The following is a 24,759-nucleotide window of genomic DNA, read 5'->3' as shown; positions in this document are numbered from 1 at the left end:
AATAATTACACGCTCAAAAGAGACTTGATTGTTTGTTTCGGAGTTGTGCACCCAGGCCTGGGTGCTCAGTGGTGTTCCAAAAATCAAGCACATTGCCTATAAAAAATTTTTAAAACTTAGTAAAACACAAAAATATAGTAAAATTTCTCCCTGAATACAATAAAATTGCAGTATAGATTCTATTTTTGTCCATGTACAGTTCATGAGTCCCGAGTCAGTTTCAGCTTTGGGGGTCTTTCTGTTAAGATTAGCACAAAGTTGGAGGAATACCTTTGGTCTGTGTGTAATGAGTCAGTGAGTCCAGTCCTTTCAATTCCATGGCTCTGTGTGTGGTTAGCAGTACCTGACAAGGTCCTTTCCACTTCTTGTGGTGGTGCAAAAGTTTTTCTCTTATGTTAAATGTATTACGGTCGTATGGTGTACCCTTGAGTTTCTGTACCTTGGTTCAATTTTCCCCAGTTCTATACTGTCCTAGTTTTAAACTCCCGCATGTTGCAGCCTCCCTCTGCCTCTCCTTGCCTCCCCGAGACAGTCCCTGATCGGCTACCCTTTCCCGCCTTGTGTAGCTGTCTGTCGTCCCTCAGGGAGATTCCCCCTCCCTGCCAGTCACCCAGGGCCTGTCCCCCAGGTCTGGAAGCTTCGATAGGAGCTTCCAGGTGACTGGCTGGTTGGAGGGTTCTCCCCTCCCTCTTTTTAGTTACTGGTCATTGTCATTGTCTATTATGTTAATGAATTCCCGCCTCTCCTTCCTTATTGGTGTATGCTTACCCACCCCAAGTCTCCGCCTCCTGTGTTAAACCTCCCTGCCTCCCGAGGCTCTGGGTTTCTCTGGGGTTCAGGCTTTGGGACGAGGGTCCCCTCCCATCAATAAAGCCTAAGTTCCAGTTGCCTCCGAGAGTCCCGCCTTTCATTCCTCCACCATAGCGAAGCGGCAGGGCGAGTCGGCAGCAAAGATCTCACCGAGATCCTGTGGGGGCGTGTCGGGGCTAGCCAGGCGTGAGAAGACACGCACCGCCGCAACTTCTCAGCTAGTGGAGTATCTTTCCAGGTCTTCAGGTAGGTTTAATCTCCACATTTGAAAGAATATATTGGTGACTTGCTTGGGACTGGTGTTCTAAACAGCAAGTACCTGTGTAATAATCTCAGGGATTATTTAATAAATAATTATTTAAAGACAAGAGATACTTTGTTGAAGTTTTTTCTCCTACCTCATCATTTGGTCAGTTTTTCCTGTGAGATTCCATGCAGAATTTCAAATTATATGGTGTACCATGCAGAATTTCAATTTTTTTTGGATTTCTAAGTACAACCTGGCAGACTCCTTCCAAAGTATCAAATCAGTGGTTGGTTTCACAAATGAACGTGTACATATACAAGGTTTTAGAGTGCTCAAATTCTACCTGCAATTGGCCTAAATGCATCACTTCCTTCAGTCTGACCATCAGTACTTTCCTGATCCCAATTCTCTCTCAGAGAAACCAACAATTGTACACCCTCTTCCTCACTATCCACTTTCAGACACCTTTTCTGTATACTACAAGCAGAACAGCAACAAGGTAATTTCTTTTTTTCTTCCATTATCATTAACACATTTGAATCAGACACCAATAACCTGCACTTCTTTCTTGTTTTATGACCACTTCTCGATGAGAAAAATAAATCCATACACAGGACTTCATCCCACTTATCCAATCTTCTGCAAAACAACAGTTGTAGCATGCTATTGTAATTTGAAGTTCTCATTTCTGGCCACTTTTCATCACCATCCAATTTATATTTTGGCCACCATTGAGTACAGTATTCCTTTAACTTCCACTTTGTAAGTTCTCCGCTAAACTTGTGCCAGTGATTCAAAATACATCCTAATGGAGAACAAGGAGAAAGTTTAACTGATTGCCCCATTCCACATCACTACCCAAAAAGGAATGTGTTTTAACCATGACTTCATACACTCCACTTGTCACTGTCAAACATGTATGTGTTTTCCAAAATTGTACTACACAATCCCAATTTCAAAATATTATATCAACCCCTCTTCTTATTTTATACAGTCTCTTTTTGTATGTTGCATCTTTGAGTCTCTTACCCACTCCTGGACGGGGAGATACTTGCAGAGTCCCCTGCCCGAAGGCCAGTGGGTGCTACATAGTTTTCTTATTAATTATCCTACCTTCTGTTGGTTAATGATTGTCTTGCTTCTCTTGTTAATTAGGGCTCAGTCTTTCTTTTCTTTTGGGTCGGTGGGTTTCTTGGGTCCAGTGATTGCAATTAGCCCCTGTTGGAATTACCATTTATCCAGTCAGAGCTGATTTCCACACAGTTGCTGAGTTGACTTTATTCGTTCCTTTCCTGTCTTGGGAATCCTGCCAAATGTGGGCCCTGTGGCCCATAAATTCTGCATTCTTTGTGTCCATTATCAGTGTGACATCCTTCTTCCAAGCTTTATTAACCTCCCCCGAGGTCTGAGATCATCAAAACTTGTCCAGCCATAAATTTTAACATGACAATATTACCGACATGTAATATATCTTTCTAATACCTCAACATCACTGAGAGCTTGTTAGCTACTCTCTTTAATGGATTAAGTCTCATTCCTTTTTGATTAGGAATGCCTTTGAACTGCAAGAGGGCAGCTTTAGGTTATATATTAGGAAGAGATTTGTTACTGTGGGGGTGGTGAGGCTCTGGTACAGAGAAGCTGTGGCTGCCCCATCCCTGGAAGTGCTCAAGGCCAGGCTGAATGGGGCTTTGAGCAACCTGATCTAGTGGAAGATGTCCCTGCCCATGGCAAGGGGACGGGATCTAGATGGTCTTTAACGTCACTTCCAACTCAAACCATTCTACGATTCTACGTTGATGTAAGTTACTCTACAAACAGAGCGCGCAGACAGCCTGGGGTTCACAAACTTCGGGATTTTCCTTCGTGTAAAAGCAGAGTGACCTTTAGTAACGAACTGGCAGTGCTTTCTAACCAAGCCGAGCACTCCCGTTCCCGGGCGGGGAGCCCCAGCCCGTCTGGCCGGCAGTTTCCCTCACGGCCCAGCCGCGGGCATGGCGGGCGCGGGGCCGGGGCGGGTACGGCCGTTCATGGCGGCGGCCGCTCCACCGGAAGCGGCGCCGTTTCCGCCGGCGGTTGCCAGGGGGACGCGGGGCCGGTTTGAGCGCGCTGCCGTGAGAGCCGGTCCGGGCGGCTCTTCGTTCTCCGCCGCGATGTTCATCTACCTGTGCAAGAAGGTGCTGCTGGGGACGCGCGGGGCGGCGGAGGGCAGGCTGCTCTCGGGCAGGGCGAGCTGCCCTGGGGAGTTCCGGGGATCGGGAGCGCGGAGCCCGCGGGGAATGAGGGCCCCCTCGGGTCCCTCCCGATGCGGCCGCTGAGAGGAGGCTGGACATGGTGCGGCGCTCCCGGAGCGCTGCCCTGCTCTGTCCCGCCGGTTCTCTCGGCCTGGCTTGGGGCTGCTTCGGTCTCCCGTTGCTCCAGCAGCTCCGGAGTTTTTTCCCCGATAGGCTTTGGACGCGGTTTCCCTCTGGAGACCGAAGCCCCGTGCGCTGTGTGACCCCTGTCACCTGTTTTTGTTGCTCAGCACACCTTTGGAGGTGCCCTGTTATTATTATTTACTCCATGAGTTCAATTGCTTGAGGGTCTCACAGTTTCACTAGTGCTTACATTTCTGTCTGCTCTCTTTTTTTGCATGTACAGACATATTAATAGAAATAAACTTACCTCTTGTGCTGTTGTAGGTGTCTCTGAGGTGTTCAAATAGACTGTGTAAAATAAAACATGGTTATTACATCTCTGTAGAGATACAAAATACTTATTTTTCAGATTGCAATTCCGGGTAATATTCGGTTAAAATGCATTTCCTGGAATAAGAGCCAAGGTTTCATAGCCTGTGGTGGAGAGGATGGATTACTGAAAGTTCTAAAATTGGAAACACAAACAGGTAAATAAGGGGGGGAGTGTTGGGGTTTTTTGTTTGGGTTTTTTTTGGGGGGGGGGGTTATGTTTTTTGTGTTTTTTTTTTTTTTTTTTTTTTTTGTAAATTTTAAGTGCAAACCCCACCACACTTAGGGAAGCATAACTTCTTCCCCAAGTTACTTGACAATATTGCATATATTTGAAATCTGTACATAGCTAGTTATGTATTTCTCGAACATCAAAATCTTTTCATCACTGTCTTATGAATACAGTTTTATTCCAACTGGTCTTATTTTGGCACACAAGTAATTTGTCTACCCATTATATCTGCTGAAGTTTTCTTCAGTGCTGCTTCCTTTTTTTTTCCCAGGGCATATAATTTGTTCTTTTTGTGTTGGCTTCCTCTTTATTTTGGAACTTGCTTTGTTATATCTTGATTTTGTTTGAATGTTTTCTATCATCTTAATTATTTTAGTGAGAAAGCTGTGTATTTTCTTTTAAACAAATATGTTCCAGGAAAAGTGAAATCCATTTTCAAAAATTTTTAAACTTTTTTTCCGGAATGTAACAAAATGTGATAAACATAGCTATTGTGGGGTTTGGTGGTTTTGTGGTGTTTTTTATTTTTTGTTTGTTTTTTGGTTTTTTGGTTGGGGTTTGTTTGTTTGTTTGTTTTTGGTTTTGGGGTTTTTGTTTGGTTTTTTTGGTTGGCTTTTTTTCCAGAAAATCTGCTAGACCTGAAGGCACATATCAATTTGGATGACAGATGTGAATAGCAAACACATGGAACTGAGGGGTGGAAATTTCATCCTGCAGTTACTATGTATTTCCTTTTAAGTGGTTCAGTTTATCTTTGTAAATAGTGATTAGAGCTTCAGTATTCATAGAAAAATGCATGCTTTGTTAAGTTTATTTTCATACTGAATTTTGTTGTTTTTTAGATGAAGCAAAGATAAAGGGACTAGCAGCTTCTAACAACATTTCTGTGACTCAAACTCTTGAAGGTCATAGTGGTAAGTGTATTTGGGCATTTGGTCTGCTTTTAGTTAGAATAGAAACACAAGATTTTGTGAAGCTGATAGAGTAATTTTGATATAACTTTGTATTGTTAATCTGAAATAAGGGTTGTGAATATTCAGCATAGTATATAACAGCTTGGCTGTGTATTTTTACCATGTTATATTGGATTAGGCTGTTTGGGTTTTCTTTTTAGTAATGTGTGTGAGATTTGCTTACATGTTACAATAGTTTTCCATTTTCTTTTGAAGAAATGAAAATTGGTTCAGTAAACCTGATTTTTGTGTTAAATGTATTGTAACTTTTATTGACTAATTACAGAATGTGTATATGCATATACTGCAGTGTGCAGACAAAGTTTAGAGAGGCTAGAAAGCAAGCTGGGGAAGGATAATGTGTGAAAATAAAAATTGAATGCAGCAAAATTAGGGAGGACATAAATTCTCACATGAGAAGTATTGAATGGCCATCACCCATGGACTATGGGATATGAAGAAGATGCTAAAATCCTTGCATTATTTGAAGAAGTGGACTACTTTGTGAGGACTTGCAGTTGAAATCTGCCAACAATCAGGCTATTTTAAGGGCTTAATTAAATAAGATTGGAACAAATTAATTATGAGGAATTCATTTAGTGGATACTTTGAAAGGATGTCTTCAATTCTGAAATAGATTATTCTTAGCTTAAAAATCCCTGACATTCAGAATATCTTTGATTGCATCTGTTGATAAAGTTTGTGACTGAAACACTAAAAATGGAAAGGATACAGAGAAAATGGGTACCCAGCAGCAAGGGCAGGAAAAAGTGTGATACAAGTTGATCTACAGTATGAAACTGATAAAAGGTCAAAGATTTTTCAAATATTTATGAGTGGGATCCCATATGAAGCTTGAGGGTCTGAAGGGTTTGTGTGTAGAGTGCTCTTTTGGGTAATTGTCAGGGAGATTATGTTTAAAAAGTGCAGCAGTGGTGAGGATCAGACTACTAAGAGGAAGAAAACCCCCAACTTCCTACAACAGAAAAGTTTTGTCAGTGCCCCAGAGTGTCAAGAGGTGATCAGAAACTGCAAAACCATGATTTGGGTTTTGGGTAGGGAATCAACACTGACCAGGATTTAGAGAGAGTGTTGAGTTACTCCAGTGGGTGAATACAGAAGCAAAAGAAGTTCTTGAGCAGAGTTTTGAAAGAGAGAATAAGTGACACAGAAGAAGCCTACAACTAAATCGAAGTCAGTAATGCAAATTTCTGAAAAGCTCCAGGTTGATTAAGTTGGATGTTGTATTTTTTATTAACTACTTAAATAATGCCAATAAAAAACATTTTATCACTTTCTAGGTTTTGTGCAGGTGGTGACGTGGAATGAACAGTACCAAAAATTGACTACCAGTGATCAAAATGGCCTCATCATTGTGTGGATGCTATACAGAGGTATTCTGCAGGATAAACTTGAGATGGGATTATAGTCTGTTGTTGCTGTAGGATATGAAAGAAAGACTCCAAATATTTCAGAAGGCAAAGAGCATAGAAAAAGAAGGCTTTTATTCTCTAATTCTTACTACCTTTTATAAGGTGTTCCAATACACACTTAACATGATTGGTGAATAGCAACGACACCTCTCTAATCCCATTGGTTAACTAGAGAAACAGCAAAACACCACCTGCAGAAAGATTGTTTTGAGAAAGGATAGTTGTTTGCCAAGATGGTTTTGAGAAGAAACTTTCTTGAGAAATTTTTCCTTGGGGAAAAAGTTAGCTGCTGTCAGCAGGCTAAAATCTCTCAGACCCAGAAATATCAGGCCTACTGTCTGTGTCATGAGAAATTTTTTTTCCTCCCCTGCAGTTTTTACAATTCTTTTTCTGAGTTTTTATTTAGAATTTAACAGATTGTGTAGCTCAAAATAGTTTAAAAACAATTTTCAAGTTTTATTGTAATACTTGTCTGTATTTTTTATAATGTAGTCACATGTGGCAAAGCATTTGTCCTGCAGGGGTACCATAGAAGAAGATATCAGTACTTAGCCATGTGCTTGATAAACTGCTCTAAATTTTTTATCTTTGTTGCTTGGAGTACAATATGAAAAATATATTGTGCAGTGAGCACAAACATATTAGTTGACTACAAGAACTTATCAACACTGCATAAACCATCAATTAAATGATCTCATAAAAACAATCTTTAGAGATGTTTAAGGTAGTGAACCAATATGACTAACCAGTGTATGACTGTAATTATCTCTTATTGCTCTGGACCCTTTTACACACACGTATACTGTGGTTCACTGGAATTCATTTGAAACCCAGCAAACCTCACAGGCAAGGTAACCACTTTCTAACACATGTGGGAAAGAAAAAGAAAGTAAAGGGTTTTCCTATTCTCTTGGGAATTTCAGTTTAATGAAAAATGAAAACAAATAAAATCTTAGCTCTTCTTCTCATTTCAGGAGTAAAGAATAAAAGTCTTTCTGGCTGATATATGGTGGCTACTCTCACATAAATGATTTCTCAGTTTTGAAAAATAATCAGTAAATTACTTATTACCCATTCCTAGCAAAGCCAGTTGTTCCCTCTGTTTATGTTTCCTATTGTATTGTCAGTTCTGAAATTACTTAAGCACAGAGCTCTTTCTGTAGGGCCCCTCGTGGACTTTGGCTCCCCTTTCTGAGTCCTCATTTGTCACAGTTCACTTTGGAAATGAGCAGCTCCCATGGGAACCCTGGGTTTCACAGTAACTGTGTCTGTGTCTTCTGGGGACACTGCCCTGTAGTCTGGCCTAGCTTTTACTGAAAGGGCACTTCAGGGATTACCATGTACCTTGAGTCCTCTAGTGGTTTGTCAAATCACAAGTGTAACTCAGTTTTTCTTTCACTTCTAATAGGTTCTTGGTATGAAGAGATGATTAACAACAGAAATAAGTCAGTGGTTCGAAGTATGAGCTGGAATGCTGATGGACAGAAGATTTGTATTGTATATGAAGATGGAGCTGTGATTGTTGGATCAGTGGATGGTAAGATTTTTAAAGCCTATCAATTGTTGTACTATTACACAGATTTGTTTCTAGTATTGTATACACAATGGCTCTGTTTCTCTCGGTGAATACAATTAATAGTTACTTACTAATCATTGCTTTGACTTTAGCTGTTTTATTTTTTCCACTGGTAACTTGCATCCTGTTTTTAATTTTGTGGTATATTTATTAAGTGCAGTCAATGTTTTGTTCCAGGCAATCGCATTTGGGGAAAAGACTTGAAAGGCACCCACCTGTGCCACGTGGCCTGGTCCTCTGATAGCAAAATTTTACTCTTTGGAATGGCAAATGGAGAGATTCACATTTATGACAATCAGGGAAATTTTATTGTAAGTTCATTGTGGTATAATTAAGGGTTATAATCATAATATCAGGATATAATAATAATTATTTGTAAGGACTATAATTGACTTCAACAGGCATAAAAGCTCACTTCCTCTTAATTTATTTCATGTTTGTTTAATTGGTGGACTTCAATATTGAGAACTGGACGACCTTCTGCACAGAGCTTTTATTCAAGAGTTCTGCAGCTTTTTATTATAATTATTTCTTTTTTTGGTAGCTAAATTATTATCACATCAACTAATACCTTTCAGCCTTGCAATAGTTACTGAAAATGTAAAAGTAGGAATGGTCAGACTGGTGAAATTAAGTTAAACTCTTTAGGACATCTGAAAATATTTACTTCCAAAGATGTTTGTGATGATAGGTCAGATTTAAATTTTTTAGCTGTTGTTTTTTTCCCTCCTTTCATTATTTGGAGGAACTAATGCTGGCTTAAAGGATATTGACTTCTTACAGATTCTGCTTCTTAAGGTATTAGCATGCTTTTAGAAAAAGCAATAGTTTATTTTCTTATTGCTCCTGTTATTCTTTAGAGAAAACCTGGTACTGAGTGGAAAAATGAAAGGAAATAGTTATATTATATTGTTGAATTCCTGCAACCTAGATTTATTTTTATCTACTTACTTAAACTATTGGAATGTGACTATAACAAAATGCCAAGTAAAACACTGAGTTTAAAACCAGTGTATTTGGGGCCATGTTCTTAACTTAAATGCTTAATATGGTGAATTTTCTTCTCCTTTTCATTACCTTCCTAAGAAAGTATCTGCTACCCTTCCCATTTTCTTTTCTTTATCCTCCCACTGTATCTGTCTTGCTTCTCACTGTGTGAGTCATGGTATTTCCAACTGCTACAAATTACTGAAATTCTTTAAGTGATTTGCTGTCATTTCCCCCACCATATAAATAATATGTACTGTTGTGCTCTTTCTCCCTTTTCCCCTGTCTCCCTTAACTTACCTGGCATTCCTCTTTGAATTGATCCAGGAATACTCTTATCTTTCAGACAAACCCTTACTTGTGTTACCAGGTATTCTGAGCTAGTTATTGCAAAAGTTATCTTAATTGGTGTTCTAACTTGTACACTAGTTTTTTACAATTATTTTTCTATGTTATTCAGCAAACTTTAGTCAAGAAAAAGTAAACAAAAGGTTTTTTTTGTTATTGTTAGTTATTGGTGTTGGTTTTTTTTTTTTTAATATTGTGCCCAGGAATGGTTTGAAATAACAATTATTTTTTGCAATGTTTCAGGAGGTTTCTTGTGCCTTTGCACATGTGTGAATGGTGGCCTTTTAATGTTGTTGGTTTTCTTTGTTTTTAAGTTACTTTTCAAAGAATGAAAATGCCAACATTAGGGCACTTCTTTGTAGTTAAAAAATACATATGTTTTCATGTGTCTAAGCTGACTTTGATTATATAAGGAAGTTTTTCTAACCCATAAAATTCTGAGAACTTGAAAATTTTTCCCGGGCCATGAAAACAATTTTGCTTAGACATCTTGTCTTTTGCAAGTGTCAGATATAAATTATTCTTTAAATAACATGTTGTAAATGACTTTAATTAACCATTCTTGTGCAGGTGAAAATGAAGCTGAGTTGTTTGATGAACTTAACTGGAGCCTTCAGCATTGCTGGGATACACTGGTACCACGGTACCCAAGGCTACATTGAGCCCAACTGCCCTTGCCTTGCTGTCTGCTATGACAATGGGAGAGGCCAGATAATGAGAGATGAGAATGACTACAGTAGGTGCAAAATGTGGGGTGCAAGTTACTGAGCTGCTCTTGACCCAAAATATCTACTTGTGTTGATATTCTTAATGTTTATTCCCTAAAAACTAGATCCTGTTTTGATTGACACTGGTATCAATGTCGTGTGTATTCAGTGGAACCCAAATGGAAGCGTCCTGGCAGTGGCAGGCTCCCTCAGAGCAGCTTCTCAAGATAAAGATGTCAATGTTGTGCAGTTCTACACCCCCTTTGGTGAGGTAAAAAATATTTCATATATAGTGTAACTGTTTGGTTTTTTTTTTTTCTTTCTGAATTTTATTATGTTTTGCTACGAGATCATTACTGGTGGAATTTGGATGCCAGAATGTAGTGCTTAGTGCTCTGAGGTATCCATCTGGGATATCCACATGGATCTGGGAACAGGACCACACACTCTTTTAGAACAGTGCCATAGTGACCAGCATGAAAATCCAAGTGCCTCTCAAAACACTCATGGTAGGATGAGTGTGGTGTCTGACTTTTAACACCACATCCCTGAGTCGAGACTATGGAGGGTAAGCAGTTTGGAGCTTAGGCAGCAGTCAAGATGTCAACATCTGTGTATCGAATCCAGAGGTACTTGTCTTTCTACACTTTCTGTGTAAGACCTGGTCATCTCTAGATTAGAAACTGAAAATCCAGCAGGGATTGAGTATTGGTATTAAATACTTGGTATTTGCTCTTTTTTGTGGAATCAGTAAAACTGGCAAAAAGGCATCCTGTATCAGTAAAAGCAACAACTCAGAAACCTCGGAAAAGCTAAATTTTTTCTAAACTTCTTCATTTGGCTGTTGGGGCTGTAGTTTTGTTAATGTTTTTTGTCCATCCTGTCTTTTTATAGTAGATTAAATGTTTGATAGTTGAGAGACAACTAGTCAATGTATTTTTGTTGGGCTATTTTTGCCTTGGTAGGTAATATCCCTTTCCCTCTTTAATATACCTGAAAAGGAGTAAGTTGGTGTTATGTATCAGAGTGTGATGAAGTTTGTCTCTCGTACAGAGGAAGTACTGGCCAGCTCTGGGCTGTGCTGTGAAAGGCATGAATTAAGATCCAGCATCATTTGTAGGGGTTGCCTTAGTTGAAAGCATTTAACGAACCAAAGTTGTTGGCAATAATGTTGCATCTCTGGTTGCTGATGTCCTTTGGATTAACTGAAACTGGTGTTCCAGATTTTGTATTTGTTGTTTAAAAGTAAATTCTTCATGTTTTAGAATTGTTTTGTACTAGTTCTGATACTCAGATGTGGACTTAACTTTTTGGAAGATGGTGTTTTCTGTGAATAGTGTGTGAGCAGTATTTTGACTTGGTATTTGAATCTAATCAAAGGCACAAAATAGATACTGAACTGTGTAAATTCACTGGTAGCAGTTTCCTTAGGCACAAAGGTATGCCATCAAAAGGAAAGTTAGATCTGACCATAAAGATCAATATGCTACTCAGTAAAATGTGTTTTTTAAAACCTAAGATTATTTAAATCTGTACAGTAAATAGTAGATAAGTTTATCTTTTATTACATACATCTATATTATTTGCAGCTAAAAAGATACCCACAAACAAGTGCTTTTGTGGGACTAAGGTTATAGCTTTTGAAAACATTCTTTTTTTCTCAGTTGTTTCTTTCATTCAATTCAAAATTCTTCAACAAAATAAAGGTATTTAAAAAAAAAGTGTACCTACTGCCTTGTTTTGGAAAGGGGAAAGAGAAGAGGGAAACATCCATTGCCTCACTGAAAATTGTTTACCTCTGCAGCTAATTAAATTCATGCTCTTGACATAAAGTAGGGATATGTTTTTATTTGTTTAAGCCATCAGCTGTAGTTAAGGGTGTTATACATGAACTGACTAATACAATTCTAGTGTCAGGGAAACTTCTGAGGCATGTCAGGATCAGTAGTACTACTGCTGGATCTTGTGACTGGAATCATAAAGGTGATTCAAATTACCAGCCGAAGGGAATAATGTTTATACTGTTATCCTCCATCTACTGTTGATTTCTTCAAGCTTGAGCTATCGCTTGGTCCTGCTGATTCTTTCTGGAGAAATAAAACACCAATGAAAAACAGCAAACCAAACCTGAGGTGAAAGAACACATTATGGTGTATACCTTAAATAACTCTTTCTTTGCATATGTATTGCAATTTGAGAATTGTTATGGGGTACTGTAAAGACTATCTATAGGGTTTTTTCATTAACTATCAAAACTGTCATTGATGTATTTTAGAGTGGCTTTCCTGTGATAAGTTCAAATCTTTCTTTGTTCTAACCAAGCACTTACGTACACTGAAAGTTCCTGGCAAACAGATCTCCTCCTTGTCCTGGGAGGGAGGTGGACTGAAAATTGCACTGGCTGTTGATCATTACATATATTTTGCAAACATTCGTCCACATTACAAGGTATGTAGTGATGTGAAACTTAATTGTATTAATGAGTTTCCTGTTACTTATTCTCTTTCTGATCAGGTTGAAAAAGTAACTTGCTCTAATATACATACAATGTGTGTGTGTACGTGTGTATATATATGAAATTAGTGCCTAACTTATGGTTGCAGCATGATCAGCACTACTGACCTGAAGTTTTAGTGGAGTGTGAGGGTCTGTCTTGGGGATGCAGTGACTTAGCCATTGCCTTTACAGTGCATTTGGAGTTCATTTGCACAATAAGGAAACAGACCTGGGCACGAATCTGAATTTGGTAGGAATTGAGAATGTCATTAGGTAAGGCTCCTGTGTTTTCACTGCTGTTTGGTTAACTAGGTTGGGCTGAGTCATATGATGGGAATTGTTTGAGCCTTACTTTACTGTCATTTTTTTACTGGTGAATTATTCATTTGAGCCAGGGAAGTTGAGTAGACACCTGAACAATAGGAATGAATGCAACCTGATAGATGTACTTCCTGCTTACATTTCAGTCCCCAATATACTTCTTACAAGTGTATATTCATCTAATTCTAAATGATGTTTTATCTTGTCTACCACCTGAGGGGTTTTTTTTGTTTGGTGGGATTTTCTTTATTTTTTTTAATTTTTTTTAAGGAGTTAGAACTGTTTCACTGAAATTAACAGTTTAACAAATAATAGCAATTACTGTCCGGTATAGAGTATTGTAAACTTTTTTTTTTCACAGCACAGGGTATGTTCTTTAATTATCAGTGTGTAGCCACTGTCATTAAAGAGAGAGAGAGTACAATGTGAGGAGCATCCTGCAGCTATATTGATATGTGTTCTTCCACTTCGTTGTGAAAAACCATTGGTCAGGGAGTTGTAAACAAAAATCTGCGAGGAAGCAATTTCAAATAGTTTGTTGTAAATCTTTGGGAAGAGACTTTGGAAATCTGAGCTGGAAATTTGTCTTGCAGAAAATGCTACCTAATGTTTATTCTGGCAAATGTGCAACAGCTGGAACACAGGCCTGTTGCTTTTTCTTAAACTCATCAGTATCTAGGAGACCAGCTGTATTTCAAGATCTGGCAGAGTTTGCAAATTAATAATACTTTGAAACTTTAGTTTCAGAAACTGCATGTGTAAGATCTTTTTTTTTTCCATTTTGCATAGTTGAAAAGGAAAGAGATATGTTCAAGTTAAGTTATTTCTGCAGCAAATAAGCTCTTAATATGTAGGTAGTGTACTCCATTGCAGTGTTAAATATCTTTATGGTGAATGATACATGTTTTCCTTCAATGAATACTTCTGCTGTGTTTTGATAATACAAGTAACTTCCTTCTAGGAACTACGCATTCTAAAAGGTGACAGTCATTAAATGGGAGTGATTCAAAGCTGTAATTATCTTACATTGGATCGGAATTAATGACCTGGAGATGAAGAGTTAATATCACATTACTGATATACTGAATAATCTATTTTTCTCTATTTTTCAATAAACCATAATAAGAGAAAGGAAGTTTTAAATCAACATGACAGTAAAAAGGACGAATTGAGCTGATCTTTTTAAGAACTATTTATAGTTTGCATGGAGTTGTAATACTAGTTTAGAATCTACAGGTCTATTCTACAAGTTCTTCTGTTGATGCTGTAGTTTGTCATCTTGGTTTCATTTCCTGAGGAGTGTGGGAACCTCTCTTGCCAGCAATAATAACCTTTCTCTTCTCTCTCTCTAGTAGATGTGATGCAGAGAACTGTATTATTTCTTCTACAGTTGCATCATCATCTTCAAGTATTTTGCATTATGTCTCATTTATTTGACAGCTTCACCTCCTTTCTGAGATATTTTCTGAATCTGCTGTATTAGAAAGGATTTTCATTATTAAATTCTGTACTTTAAATCAGCTGAATGCAATAAAATGCATCCTCATATATATATTCCATTTCTTTTGCCTTTTTGTCCTTTCTCCTACTTGCTACAGGAATTTTTACGTTCTTCTGGGAGGCAGGGGTTTTACTCATGGTACTAATATGGAAGGGTGGTGTGAGTTATTACAGTGCTCCTATAGAATTGCTTATTTTTGTTTGCTTCTGGAATTGCACTGTTTAAGGTATTTTTCTTATTTCCTTTGGGTTTTCAAATCAGTTGTCACAAAACAAGCATTTTCATGGCAAAACCCGTCATCACAGTAGGCATTTCTGAATACCTGCTAAACTATATGAATATACCTATATACCTACTGAACAAGGAAGAAACAAGGCAAAGTGAGATCTTGTCACATTTCAAGGTTGATCCTTCAGTTCTTAAGTTACACTGTGATATTAAAGCTTCTTTTGCCAGTTTAATATTGTTCGAATGTTATTGCATGAGCTGTGTTCTCATAATAAATCAGTTAATTACTTGACAGGTAAGAAATATTGAATACTAATTGTGTAAAAGAAATAAATTCTTTCTTTCATGGCTGGAACAATTGATTATTGAATTCTTGTAATTTCTGATGGTTTTATCCGTGTTGTCTTTCTTGGCAGTGGGGTTACTGTGCCAATACCATTGTTTACGCCTATACCCGAGCGGATCGCCCGGAGTGCTGTGTAGTCTTCTGGGACACAAAAAACAATGAGAAATATGTGAAATATGTCAGGAGCCTTATTTCCATAACAACTTGTGGGGACTTCTGTGTTTTAGCAACTAAAGCAGATGAAAATCAGCCTCAGGTAAAACCTGTCTTAATTTTCACTTGAAGTGCTCTGTTCCACATGTCAGTTCTTTACAGCCGGAATAAGATGAAATGTTAAAGTCTGAGTCTGCCTTAGAGTTGTGTCAGTTGTCATTTGACAGAATGGCATGAATGGGCTCAGTGTTTAAAAACAGAATCCCAACAAACAATGAAGTAGCTGATTAGCTGCATCTACAGATCAACTCCTTGTAGCCATTAGTAACCTAATAAAAACTGCAGCCTTCCAGATTAATGTTTCTTTAGAAATATTTGGAACGGTTCTCCAGAAACAAGGTAAAAGCATCAGAATGCTAATGAATATATTTCATCAGTCAGAGATGGAAAAAAAAGGGGCAATTCTTTAGGTGATATAAATTACATTTTACTGCAGACTGCTTTGTTTACTAATTTATTTTATGTGGAATCACAATTTATAAATGTATCCTTTGGTTAATGAATGTTCAGTTAGTGTGACACTGTTAAATGATCTTTCTTTTGTAATCACTTCAGAATTATTTTCTGTATCACTTATATATTGCTTACAAAGGAGGAGCATGAGACAGAGTCATTTGGTGGCATGGTAAAAAACCCCAAACATGCTTAATGCTGCTTTGCTTCATTGTGCTATAAATGGTATACTGTCTGACTGAAAACATAGGATATGTGGCCATAAACAGTTGGTGAAGTTGAGAGCAGTAAAATATTTTTTTTCTGAATTGTAATTTTAAAGGAGGAAACAAGCAGTAGAGAGTTATTGTAACTCTGTTGAGCATAAATGAGAGATTTAATTCAAGCACCTGAAAATTACAGATAATTAAGACCTTTCATTTGTTTTGAAATGGCTTCAGTGTAATTATTAACACTGTGAGTTGCCAGGTTTTAGGAAATGAAGTACATAGGCTTATGGGTAGCAGTTCATTAGAGTTGTCTGAAAAACTGATTTGGTTTACAAGAGATTTTGGCCATAAGAATTGTGATTTCAAAGTGGCAGAATTTACAGCAATAGTTAATGGGGAAAAAAAGACTTAATTTCAGCAGGACCTGTTTAAAGATATTGCAAATAGATGTGTCAGTAAGTCAGGAAGGACTTTATGTTGATATCCATGACAAGGCTGGATAAATCAGACAATGGCATGGCATCACCCTATGTGGGTCATACAGCCTGCCTTGGATTCTGTTACTCCATTGCTCCTTAACAGGCTCTGATCTGCTGACTTGGAGTCTCAGAAATGACTAGAAAGGGCACAAAAGAGAAATTTATTGTAGACTGAATGTGGGGATAATTTACCAGAGAAGAATTAATGTAAACATGATTGAAATAAAAAACAGAGAGCTAAAAAAGCCATGTGTGTGTTCCTACAAAGGCAGAGGCACAACATTTTTTTTTTTTTTTTGAAAATAGAAATTTGAGAATGCTGGCAGAAAGTTTAACTCATGAACAAAGAAATAAAAATGCTATTTTGTACTTATTGGTGGCCAAACCAGAAAAAAAAATGAAAAGAAATCCATGTTCAGCTCTTTTTCTTTGAAAGAATGAAGTTCATATGGTAGATGAAAAGCTAAACTGAGCTGCTCTTGTGTGATGAATAAGATGTCAATCTATCAGTTTAAAAGGGTAGCTGTACAGTTACTGTAGTCTGCTACCACAATTACATGGATTGTTCAGGAGATGAAAGAGCCATGAAAAACTAATTATCTTTCATTTCCTGGAGAGTCAGGGTAATGGCTCTTGGGTAATACACATATTGGTAGCCTTGTATATTTTATTTATTTTATTTTAAGTTTAAAGACTTGACACTAAAAGTTACTCCTTAATTTCCACACTTCTCATTCAAGGCATTTCTCTAAGCACTGATCATTAAGATATTTAATCCCTGATTTAGATCTGGAGAAATAAATACATAAACTACAACGTCGAAGCATTAGTGTCTAGTGAATTGTTACGTATTTGCATCTTCCTGAATTTTACAGCCCAATCCCTGTGCTATTAAGCCTTCCTGAGTGAGATTACAAGGAGGGCATATCTTAAAAAAAACTCACATCACTTCTGTAGTACCTATGATACTGCTGGGCAGAGGGAGAGCCTTATTGACAATTCTCCTCCCACTGTTACCCACTTGGAAGTTCAAGGAGCTAGAAATCTACAAAGGATAGAGCACAGATCCTAACTGCTCGGAGTTTGTTAGATTATCTTTTGCATGAGCATCTGATGAGGGTGAAGTCCCTGAGTCAGTGGTGTATCATGCCCGTAAATGCTCTCAGTGCAGCATGTGCCTCACACAGCAGCGGGGGGGTTGGGATGCTGCCTTGTCTTGCCCATGTGTTGTCTGTGGACATGCTGGTGGCACCTCCTACTTGTTGGATTTTGTCTGGTAGATTTGCTGTCATGCATAAAACAGCTGGTTACCTGCCTGTTTTGTGCTTGTTCTTAATTTATAGTGCTGATTGGCAAATAGCTCATTACTCTCATGCTTATGCTGCTTTTTCTTTGCTGCAGTCATGGTCTCTGTGTTTTTTGTTGCTGGTGAGCATTAGAATGTGTGGTGTGGGTGATGAGATGCACCTTCACAGAAAACCATGTACAGCTTACTGATCTACGACTGTGGTAGTGATGACACTTGCTTTTATTTCCATACAGTATGTGCTGGTTCTCTGCAATTCTATTGGCACACCCTTGGACCCAAAATATATTGATATTGGTAAGCAATTTGCAATAGTCTATTCTGTAATTTGTGTTGCAGTTGACCTGTTAGTTTTCTGTTAATAAAAATAATGGCTTATCAAACCAGTAATGTTCCATATCAAATTGAAACTGATTCTAAACTTAAACTGATTCTTCCAGTTAAAGCAAACCATGGATAATAGAATTTTTTAAAGTTGTAACTTTTCTTTATTTCTTTTTTAATGGATGTCTTTTGATAATTCAGATTTTCCTGCACAGCAGTGATAATTCAACTTCTTTTTAAGAAAATGTACTTTGAAAAGGGTCCAGTTGTATCCGAAGAAGTGAAATAATTTGATTTGGACTTTCATTTAAAAATAACTTGTTGCTGCTTCCGAAGTAACTTAAGCATCAATTTCTTGTGTTTCAGTGTTGATAATATCTTCCTCACAATTGTTTTATCTAGGTAGTTTCAGATTATAAATTAAAATTCAATTTTAAACAATCATTGGATTATAACACCAGTATGAAAACACTCCCAAATCCTAACTAGGGCTGAACTCCAGGCTTCCCCTACTGCTTGTTTGCTGTAGGTGTGGTATAGAACATTGCCAAGTAATTGCAAGCCACTGTTTTCTGTAATTTTTGCTTGAGAATAAAGATCATTGATTATTTTCCCTTTAAACTGATGGGGGAATTGTAGACAAATGGACAAATTAATCAGTTATTTGACTAATGAATCTACTTTCTTTTTTCTGGTTTTTGCTTTATTTTTAGTTTGTGTCATGGGTTTTGTAAAGAGCATATTATTCTGTTCCATCTGGGTGGAGCAGAATTGCTATCTTTGCCCAAATGGGTCAGTGTCACTTATCAGATGGTGGAGTGCTACTTATCTCTCCTCATTGTTTCACTACTTCCATGGGAATGTCTTCTGCTAATGGACCATTAAGAGCTCATCAATGACATTACACATTACACTGCACTATTGTAAGCTGCTCCACACAGGGAGGAGGAGCCAAACCATCTTAACCTAGATAAAAAGGAGCCACAGTCCCACCAGGTGTCCAGTTTTTCCATTGGATCCCTGGAGGAAGACCGGACCCATCTCACCATTACTGGACCCTTTTTCTTCAACGGGACCATCTCTACTCCAACAGAACCACATCTGCCAGTCCAGGAGGGCTTACTTTGGACTGCTTCCAACACCCTGACCAACAGGGTGTCAGGTTGTATTTCTGACTCTGTCAGGGTTTTCTAGGATTTCTTGTTTGTTTATTTGCTTGCTTATTCTTCTGTACTATAACATCTGTATTTTCATATCCCTAGTAAAGAACTGCTATACCTATTCCCAAAATCTTTGCCTGACAGCCTTTTAATTGCAAATTTATGATAATTTGGAAAAGGGGGGGAGTGGCTTACATTTTAAGGGAGATTCCAACCCTCCCTGGCAGATACCTGTCTATCTAAACCAAGACAGATTTTGGCGCCCAATGTGGGGCTGGAGGGTATTGAGAGGAAAAAGGAATAGCAGTTCTTTGGTGACCTAAGTTCTTGTGTCTAGAAGCCTTGTTGGGCAGCATCATGTGGTCCAGTTTTCCCTGGTTTGGGTGGCACGTGGTTGTGGCTGTATTTCTGCCATTTGCAAGCCCTTATCTAAATATTGGCCCCATAACTAAAGCTACTGTGACTGTCATCCAGTTTATTTTATGGCTTAATAAGGTGAAGAACTAATGGATTTTTAATTTCCTCTGGAAGGCAGGGCACATGGATTCAGGGCTATCGTACACTAACTCTGTGTTTTTGGAGTTACTTTTAACAATGGTACGTACTGTGAGGAAATGACACCAGGGGAGTTTTTTTCCCAACCCTTTACCCACCTCTTTGGGTCTGCCCCACCAGTTTTTGAAGGGTTTAAATCCTCTCTGAATGCTAATGATATCATACAATGGCTGGTGCTGCTAATAGGTGTATTCTCTTTAGCATTCAGAGATAAGGGAAGATTGACCTGGATAACCACCCTGATACCTACCCCCCAGAATAGGGATGATGCCCCAGAGCCTGACTCTGCCCCACAGCCTGCCTCAGAAAGGACCCACCCAGATTGGGTTGAGGTTCTGGTAAAAGAGATGCATGAGATGGGCCAGATACTGCGGGAGTACATTTCCCCAGCTCATGAAAAACCCTCCCCCTGCCCGAGAAGGCAGAGACTGATGGTGCAGCAGTGGAACCCACTGACGTTACAACTGTCCAGGTTCCAGCTGAACCACAAGGGCAGCCACAGCCAGCAGCAGTTGCCCCTGTGGAAACAAGGAAGTCTAAAGTGAAATCGTCAGATCCTGATATTAAGGATAAGAAAGGAGGGTCCTCACAATCCACAGAAGAGCCACAGGTTGAGATCATCACTGAGTCCCTGACATATGAAAGTCTACGTAAGCTGCAAAAAGATATTGTACGACGAGGACATGAGGCTTATACAGCCTGGCTACTTCGAGTCTGGGACCTTATGGGTACAGGCGTACAACTGCATAGTGCTGAAGCAAGGAATTTGGAACCCTTGACCCAGGACTCAGGTATGAATCAGGTATTTGTAAGAGAGCAAAGGCCCCTTTCCCTTTGGGAACGACTTCTAATGAGTGTGAAAGAGAGATTTGTCCACAGAGACAGAATGCAAGAGCACAACAATAGAATGCGCTGGAAGACCCTTGAGGAAGGAATCCAACAGTTAACAGAAGTGGCAGTATTGGAGGTACTTTTTGGGAGGACCGGACAACATGATAATGTCCCCGACAAGGTTAGATGCACAGGGCACATGTTGTAGAATCTGGCAACGCATGGACCATCTCAATACGCCACATTCATCGCAACAATTAATGCCGAGGATAACCGAGAGACAGTAGGTTCTGTTGCCAACAGGCTCAGAAATTATGAAAGTATGATCAGTGGCCCAGTGCAGGCTCATGTCTCTGCGGTGGTGAAGGTACTCAAAGAGGAGATGAGGGAAATGAGAGAGGAGATGAGAAGGAACAGTTCCCATGTAGCACCGGTGCGAGTCACGGGCCCCAGAATCAGAGCCCAACATCCCCCAGCGAGAGAGAGAGGGTACACCCCTCGAGCTGACCTGTGGTTTTATCTGCGGGACCATGGGGAGGACATGGGAGCGTGGCATGGGAAACCTACTTCTGTCCTGGCAGCACGGGTACGTGAGCTCAAGGAGAGAAACGCTAACAGAGGGAGTTCCACTAGAATGAAGGTAGCCTCAGCCTCCCATGAGCAAGCTGCCAGGTATTACGGAGGTGGGAATGCTGTGTCAGATTCCCTCGAAGGAACCTCTACCATGTATGTCCAAGAAGGGAATAATAACCAGTGCTAGAGGGGCCCTGCCTCTAGCCAGGAAGAGGCACGGGAAAATTGAGTTTTTTGGACTGTGTGGATTCGATGGCCTGGCACATCAGAACCACAAAAATATGAAGCTTTGGTAGATACTGGGTCGCAGTATACTCTAATGCCATCAAGACATGTGGGGGCAGAACTGATTTCCATTGCTGGGGTGACAGGGGGATCACAGGAATTGACTCTGGTTGATGCCGAGGTGAGCCTGACCGGGAAGGAGTGGCAGAAACTTCCGATTGTGACCGGCCCAGAGGCTCCATGTATACTGGGCATAGACTTCCTCAGGAATGGCTATTATAAAGACCCTAAAGGACTCAGATGGGCTTTTGGAATAGCTGCCGTGGAGACAGAGAACATTAAGCAGTTGAACACCTTGCCGGGACTATCAGAGAACCCATTTGCAGTGGGACTCCTAAAGGTAGAAGAACAACAAGTACCTGTTGCCACCTCGACGGTGCACCGTCAGCAGTATCGGACAAATTGAGATGCCGTGATCCCCATCCACAAGATGATCCGTGAGCTGGAGAGCCAAGGGGTGGTCAGCAAAATTCACTCACCCTTCAATAGCCCCGTCTGGCCTGTGCGCAAGTCTGATGGAGAATGGAGACTGACTGTGGACTATCGTGCATTGAATGAAGTGACTCCACCGCTGAGCGCTGCTGTGCCGGACATGCTGGAACTTCAGTACGAGCTGGAGTCCAAGGCAGCGAGGTGGTATGCCACTATTGACATTGCCAATGCATTTTTCTCCATTCCTCTGGCTGCAGAATGCAGGCCTCAGTGCTTTCACCTGGAGGGGCATGCAGTACACCTGGAACCGGCTGCCCCAGGGGTGGAAACACAGCCCCACCATCTGCCATGGCCTGATCCAGGCTGCACTGGAGAAGGGTGAGGCTCCGGAACATCTACAGTACGTTGATGACACCGTTGTGTGGGGGAAGACTGCAGCTGAAGTGTTTGAGAAAGGAAAAAAGATCATCCAGATTCTCCTGGAAGCTGGTTTTGCCATCAAGAAAAGCGAAGTCAAGGGACCTGCTTGAGAGATCTAGTTCCTGGGAGTAAAGTGGCAGGATGGACCCTGGCAGATTCCCACTGAGGTCATCAACAAGATCACAGCAATGTCTCCACCGACCAACAAGAAGGAAACACAAGCTTTCCTAGGTGCGATAGGCTTTTGGAGAATGCACATTCCAGAATACAGCCATATTGTGAGCCCTCTCTACCTGGTTACCCGCAAGAAGAACGATTTCCACTGGGGTCCTGAACAACAACAAGCTTTTGTTCAGATCAAGCAGGAGATTGCTCATGCAGTAGCCCTTGGCCCAGTCAGGACAGGACCAGAAGTGAAGAATGTGCTTTACTCCGCAGCTGGGAACAACAGTTTGTCCTGGAGCCTTTGGCAGAAGGTGCCTGGGGAGACCCGAGGCCGACCACTGGGATTCTGGAACAGAAGTTACAGAGGGTCCGAAGCCAACTATACTCCCACAGAGAAGGAAATCTTGGCTGCCTATGAAGGAGTTCAAGCTGCCTCAGAGGTAATTGGCATGGAAGCACAACTCCTCCTGGCACCCTGACTTCCAGTGCTGGGGTGGATGTTTAAAGGAAAGGTTCCCTCTACCCACCATGCCACTGATGCCACATGGAGCAAATGGATTGCCTTTATCACACAGCGCGCCCGCATTGGAAACCCAAATCGCCCTGGGATTTTGGAAGTGATTACCAACTGGCCAGAAGGTGAAAGCTTTGGTCTCACAGTAGAGGAGCAGGAACAAGTGACAAGAGCTGAAGAAGCTCCTCCGTACAACAAACTGCCAGCAGAAGAAAGACGCTACGCTTTTTTCACTGACGGTTCCTGTCACATCATAGGGATGAACCGCAAGTGGAAAGCAGCCCTATGGAGCCCCACACGACAGGTTGCACAAGCCACTGAAGGAGAAGGGGGATTGAGTCAACTTGCTGAACTCAAAGCTGTTCAATTGGCCTTGGACATTGCTGAAAGAGAAAAGTGGCCAAAGCTCTACCTCTACATTGATTCATGGATGGTAGCCAATGCTCTGTGGGGCTGGCTGGAAAGGTGGAAAAAGGCCAACTGGCAGCGTAGGGGAAAACCAATCTGGGCTGCTGATGAATGGAAGGACATTGCCACTCGTGTAGAGAAGCTGCCTGTGAAAGTCCACCATGTAGATGCCCATGTCCCCAAGAGTCGGGCTAATGAGGAGCACCGAAACAATGAGCAGGTAGATCAGGCTGCAAAGATAGAGGTGCCAAAGATAGATTTAGATTGGCAACACAAGGGAGAGTTATTCCTAGCCTGATGGGCCCATGATGCCTCAGGTCATCAGGGCAGAGATGTCACCTATAAGCGGGCACGAGACCGAGGGGTGGATTTAACCATGGATAGTGTTTCTCAGGTCATCCATGACTGTGAGATGTGTGCTGCAATCAAGCAAGCCAAGCGGGTGAAGCGCTTATGGTATGGTGGGTGGTGGTCCAAATACAAGTATGGGGAAGCCTGGCAGATTGACTATATCACCCTTCCCCAAACTGGCCAAGGCAAGCACTATGTGCTAACCATGGTGGAAGCCACGACTGGATGGTTAGAGACCTACCCTGTGCCTCACGCTACTGCCCGGAACACCATCCTGGGCCTGGAAAAACAAGTTCTGTGGAGACATGGCACCCCTGAGAGAATTGAGTGGGACAGTGGGACCCATTTCAAGAACAGACTTATCAACACCTGGGCTAGAGAACATGGCATTGAATGGATATATCACATTCCTTATCATGCACCGCCTGCCGGGAAAGTTGAACGGTGCAATGAATTACTAAAGACTGCCCTGAAAGCACTTGGTGGGGGAACCTTCAAAAATTGGGAAATGGACTTAGCAAAGGCCACATGGATGGTCAACACTCAAGGATCTGTCAGTCGAGCTGGTCCTGTCCAGTCTGAACCCTTGCACACAGTGGATGGGGATAAAGTCCCTGTGGTACACATGAAAGGTATTTTAGGAAAGACTGTTTGGATTAACCCTACCTCAGGCAAAGGTGAACCCATTTGTGGGATTGTTTTTGCTCAAGGACCTGGTTACACTTGGTGGGTAATGCAAAAAAAATGGGGAAACCAGTTGTGTACCACAAGGAAACTTAATCCTAAGTGAGAATTGAGTGTAAAGGTTCATTGTGTTAGGTATGATGCAGATGGTAATAGAATAAGGGGTGGATAATGTCATGGGTTTTGTAAAGAGCATATTATTCTATTCCATCTGGGTGGAGCAGAATTGCTTATCTTTGCCCAAATGGGTCAGTGTCACTTATCAGATGGTGGAGTGCTACTTATCTCTCTTCATTGTTTCACTACTTCCATGGGAATGTCTTCTGCTAATGGACCATTAAGAGCTCATCAATGACATTACACATTACACTACACTATTGTAAGCTGCTCCACACAGGGAGGAGGAGCCAAACCATCTTAACCTAGATAAGAAGGAGCCACAGTCCCACCAGGTATCCAGTTTTTCCATCGGACCCCTGGAGGAAG

The 24,759-nt window shown here is 40.5% G+C and overlaps 1 protein-coding gene across 2 annotated transcripts in view; it reads left to right on the top strand.

The window, feature by feature from the left end:
- The first annotated feature begins 3,153 nt into the window (after positions 1 to 3,153).
- WDR35 (WD repeat domain 35) overlaps positions 3,154 to 24,759 on the top strand; it is a 49,322-nt gene continuing 27,716 nt past the window's right edge. Inside the window, exons 1-12 of one of the 2 annotated variants that reach the window (XM_066179977.1) lie at positions 3,154 to 3,234; positions 3,824 to 3,941; positions 4,858 to 4,929; positions 6,270 to 6,362; positions 7,810 to 7,938; positions 8,155 to 8,288; positions 9,883 to 10,048; positions 10,145 to 10,290; positions 12,342 to 12,467; positions 14,982 to 15,167; positions 15,717 to 15,749; positions 17,808 to 17,868. In XM_066179977.1, the coding sequence (XP_066036074.1) occupies positions 3,211 to 3,234; positions 3,824 to 3,941; positions 4,858 to 4,929; positions 6,270 to 6,362; positions 7,810 to 7,938; positions 8,155 to 8,288; positions 9,883 to 10,048; positions 10,145 to 10,290; positions 12,342 to 12,467; positions 14,982 to 15,167; positions 15,717 to 15,749; positions 17,808 to 17,868 (1,288 nt within the window). In that variant the 5' untranslated portion in view covers positions 3,154 to 3,210. The remainder of the gene's footprint in view (positions 3,235 to 3,823; positions 3,942 to 4,857; positions 4,930 to 6,269; positions 6,363 to 7,809; positions 7,939 to 8,154; positions 8,289 to 9,882; positions 10,049 to 10,144; positions 10,291 to 12,341; positions 12,468 to 14,981; positions 15,168 to 15,716; positions 15,750 to 17,807; positions 17,869 to 24,759) is intronic. The other variant, XM_066179976.1, reaches the window with a different exon arrangement.

This window comes from Chamaea fasciata, unplaced genomic scaffold, assembly GCF_029207755.1.
Source record: "Chamaea fasciata isolate MVZ Bird 193981 ecotype frontalis unplaced genomic scaffold, bChaFas1.0.hap1 SCAF_3, whole genome shotgun sequence".
NCBI classification, from domain to species: Eukaryota; Metazoa; Chordata; class Aves; order Passeriformes; family Sylviidae; genus Chamaea; species Chamaea fasciata.
The sequence above is the reverse complement of the archived record's forward strand: the minus strand, read 5'-3'. Positions and strand labels throughout refer to the sequence as shown.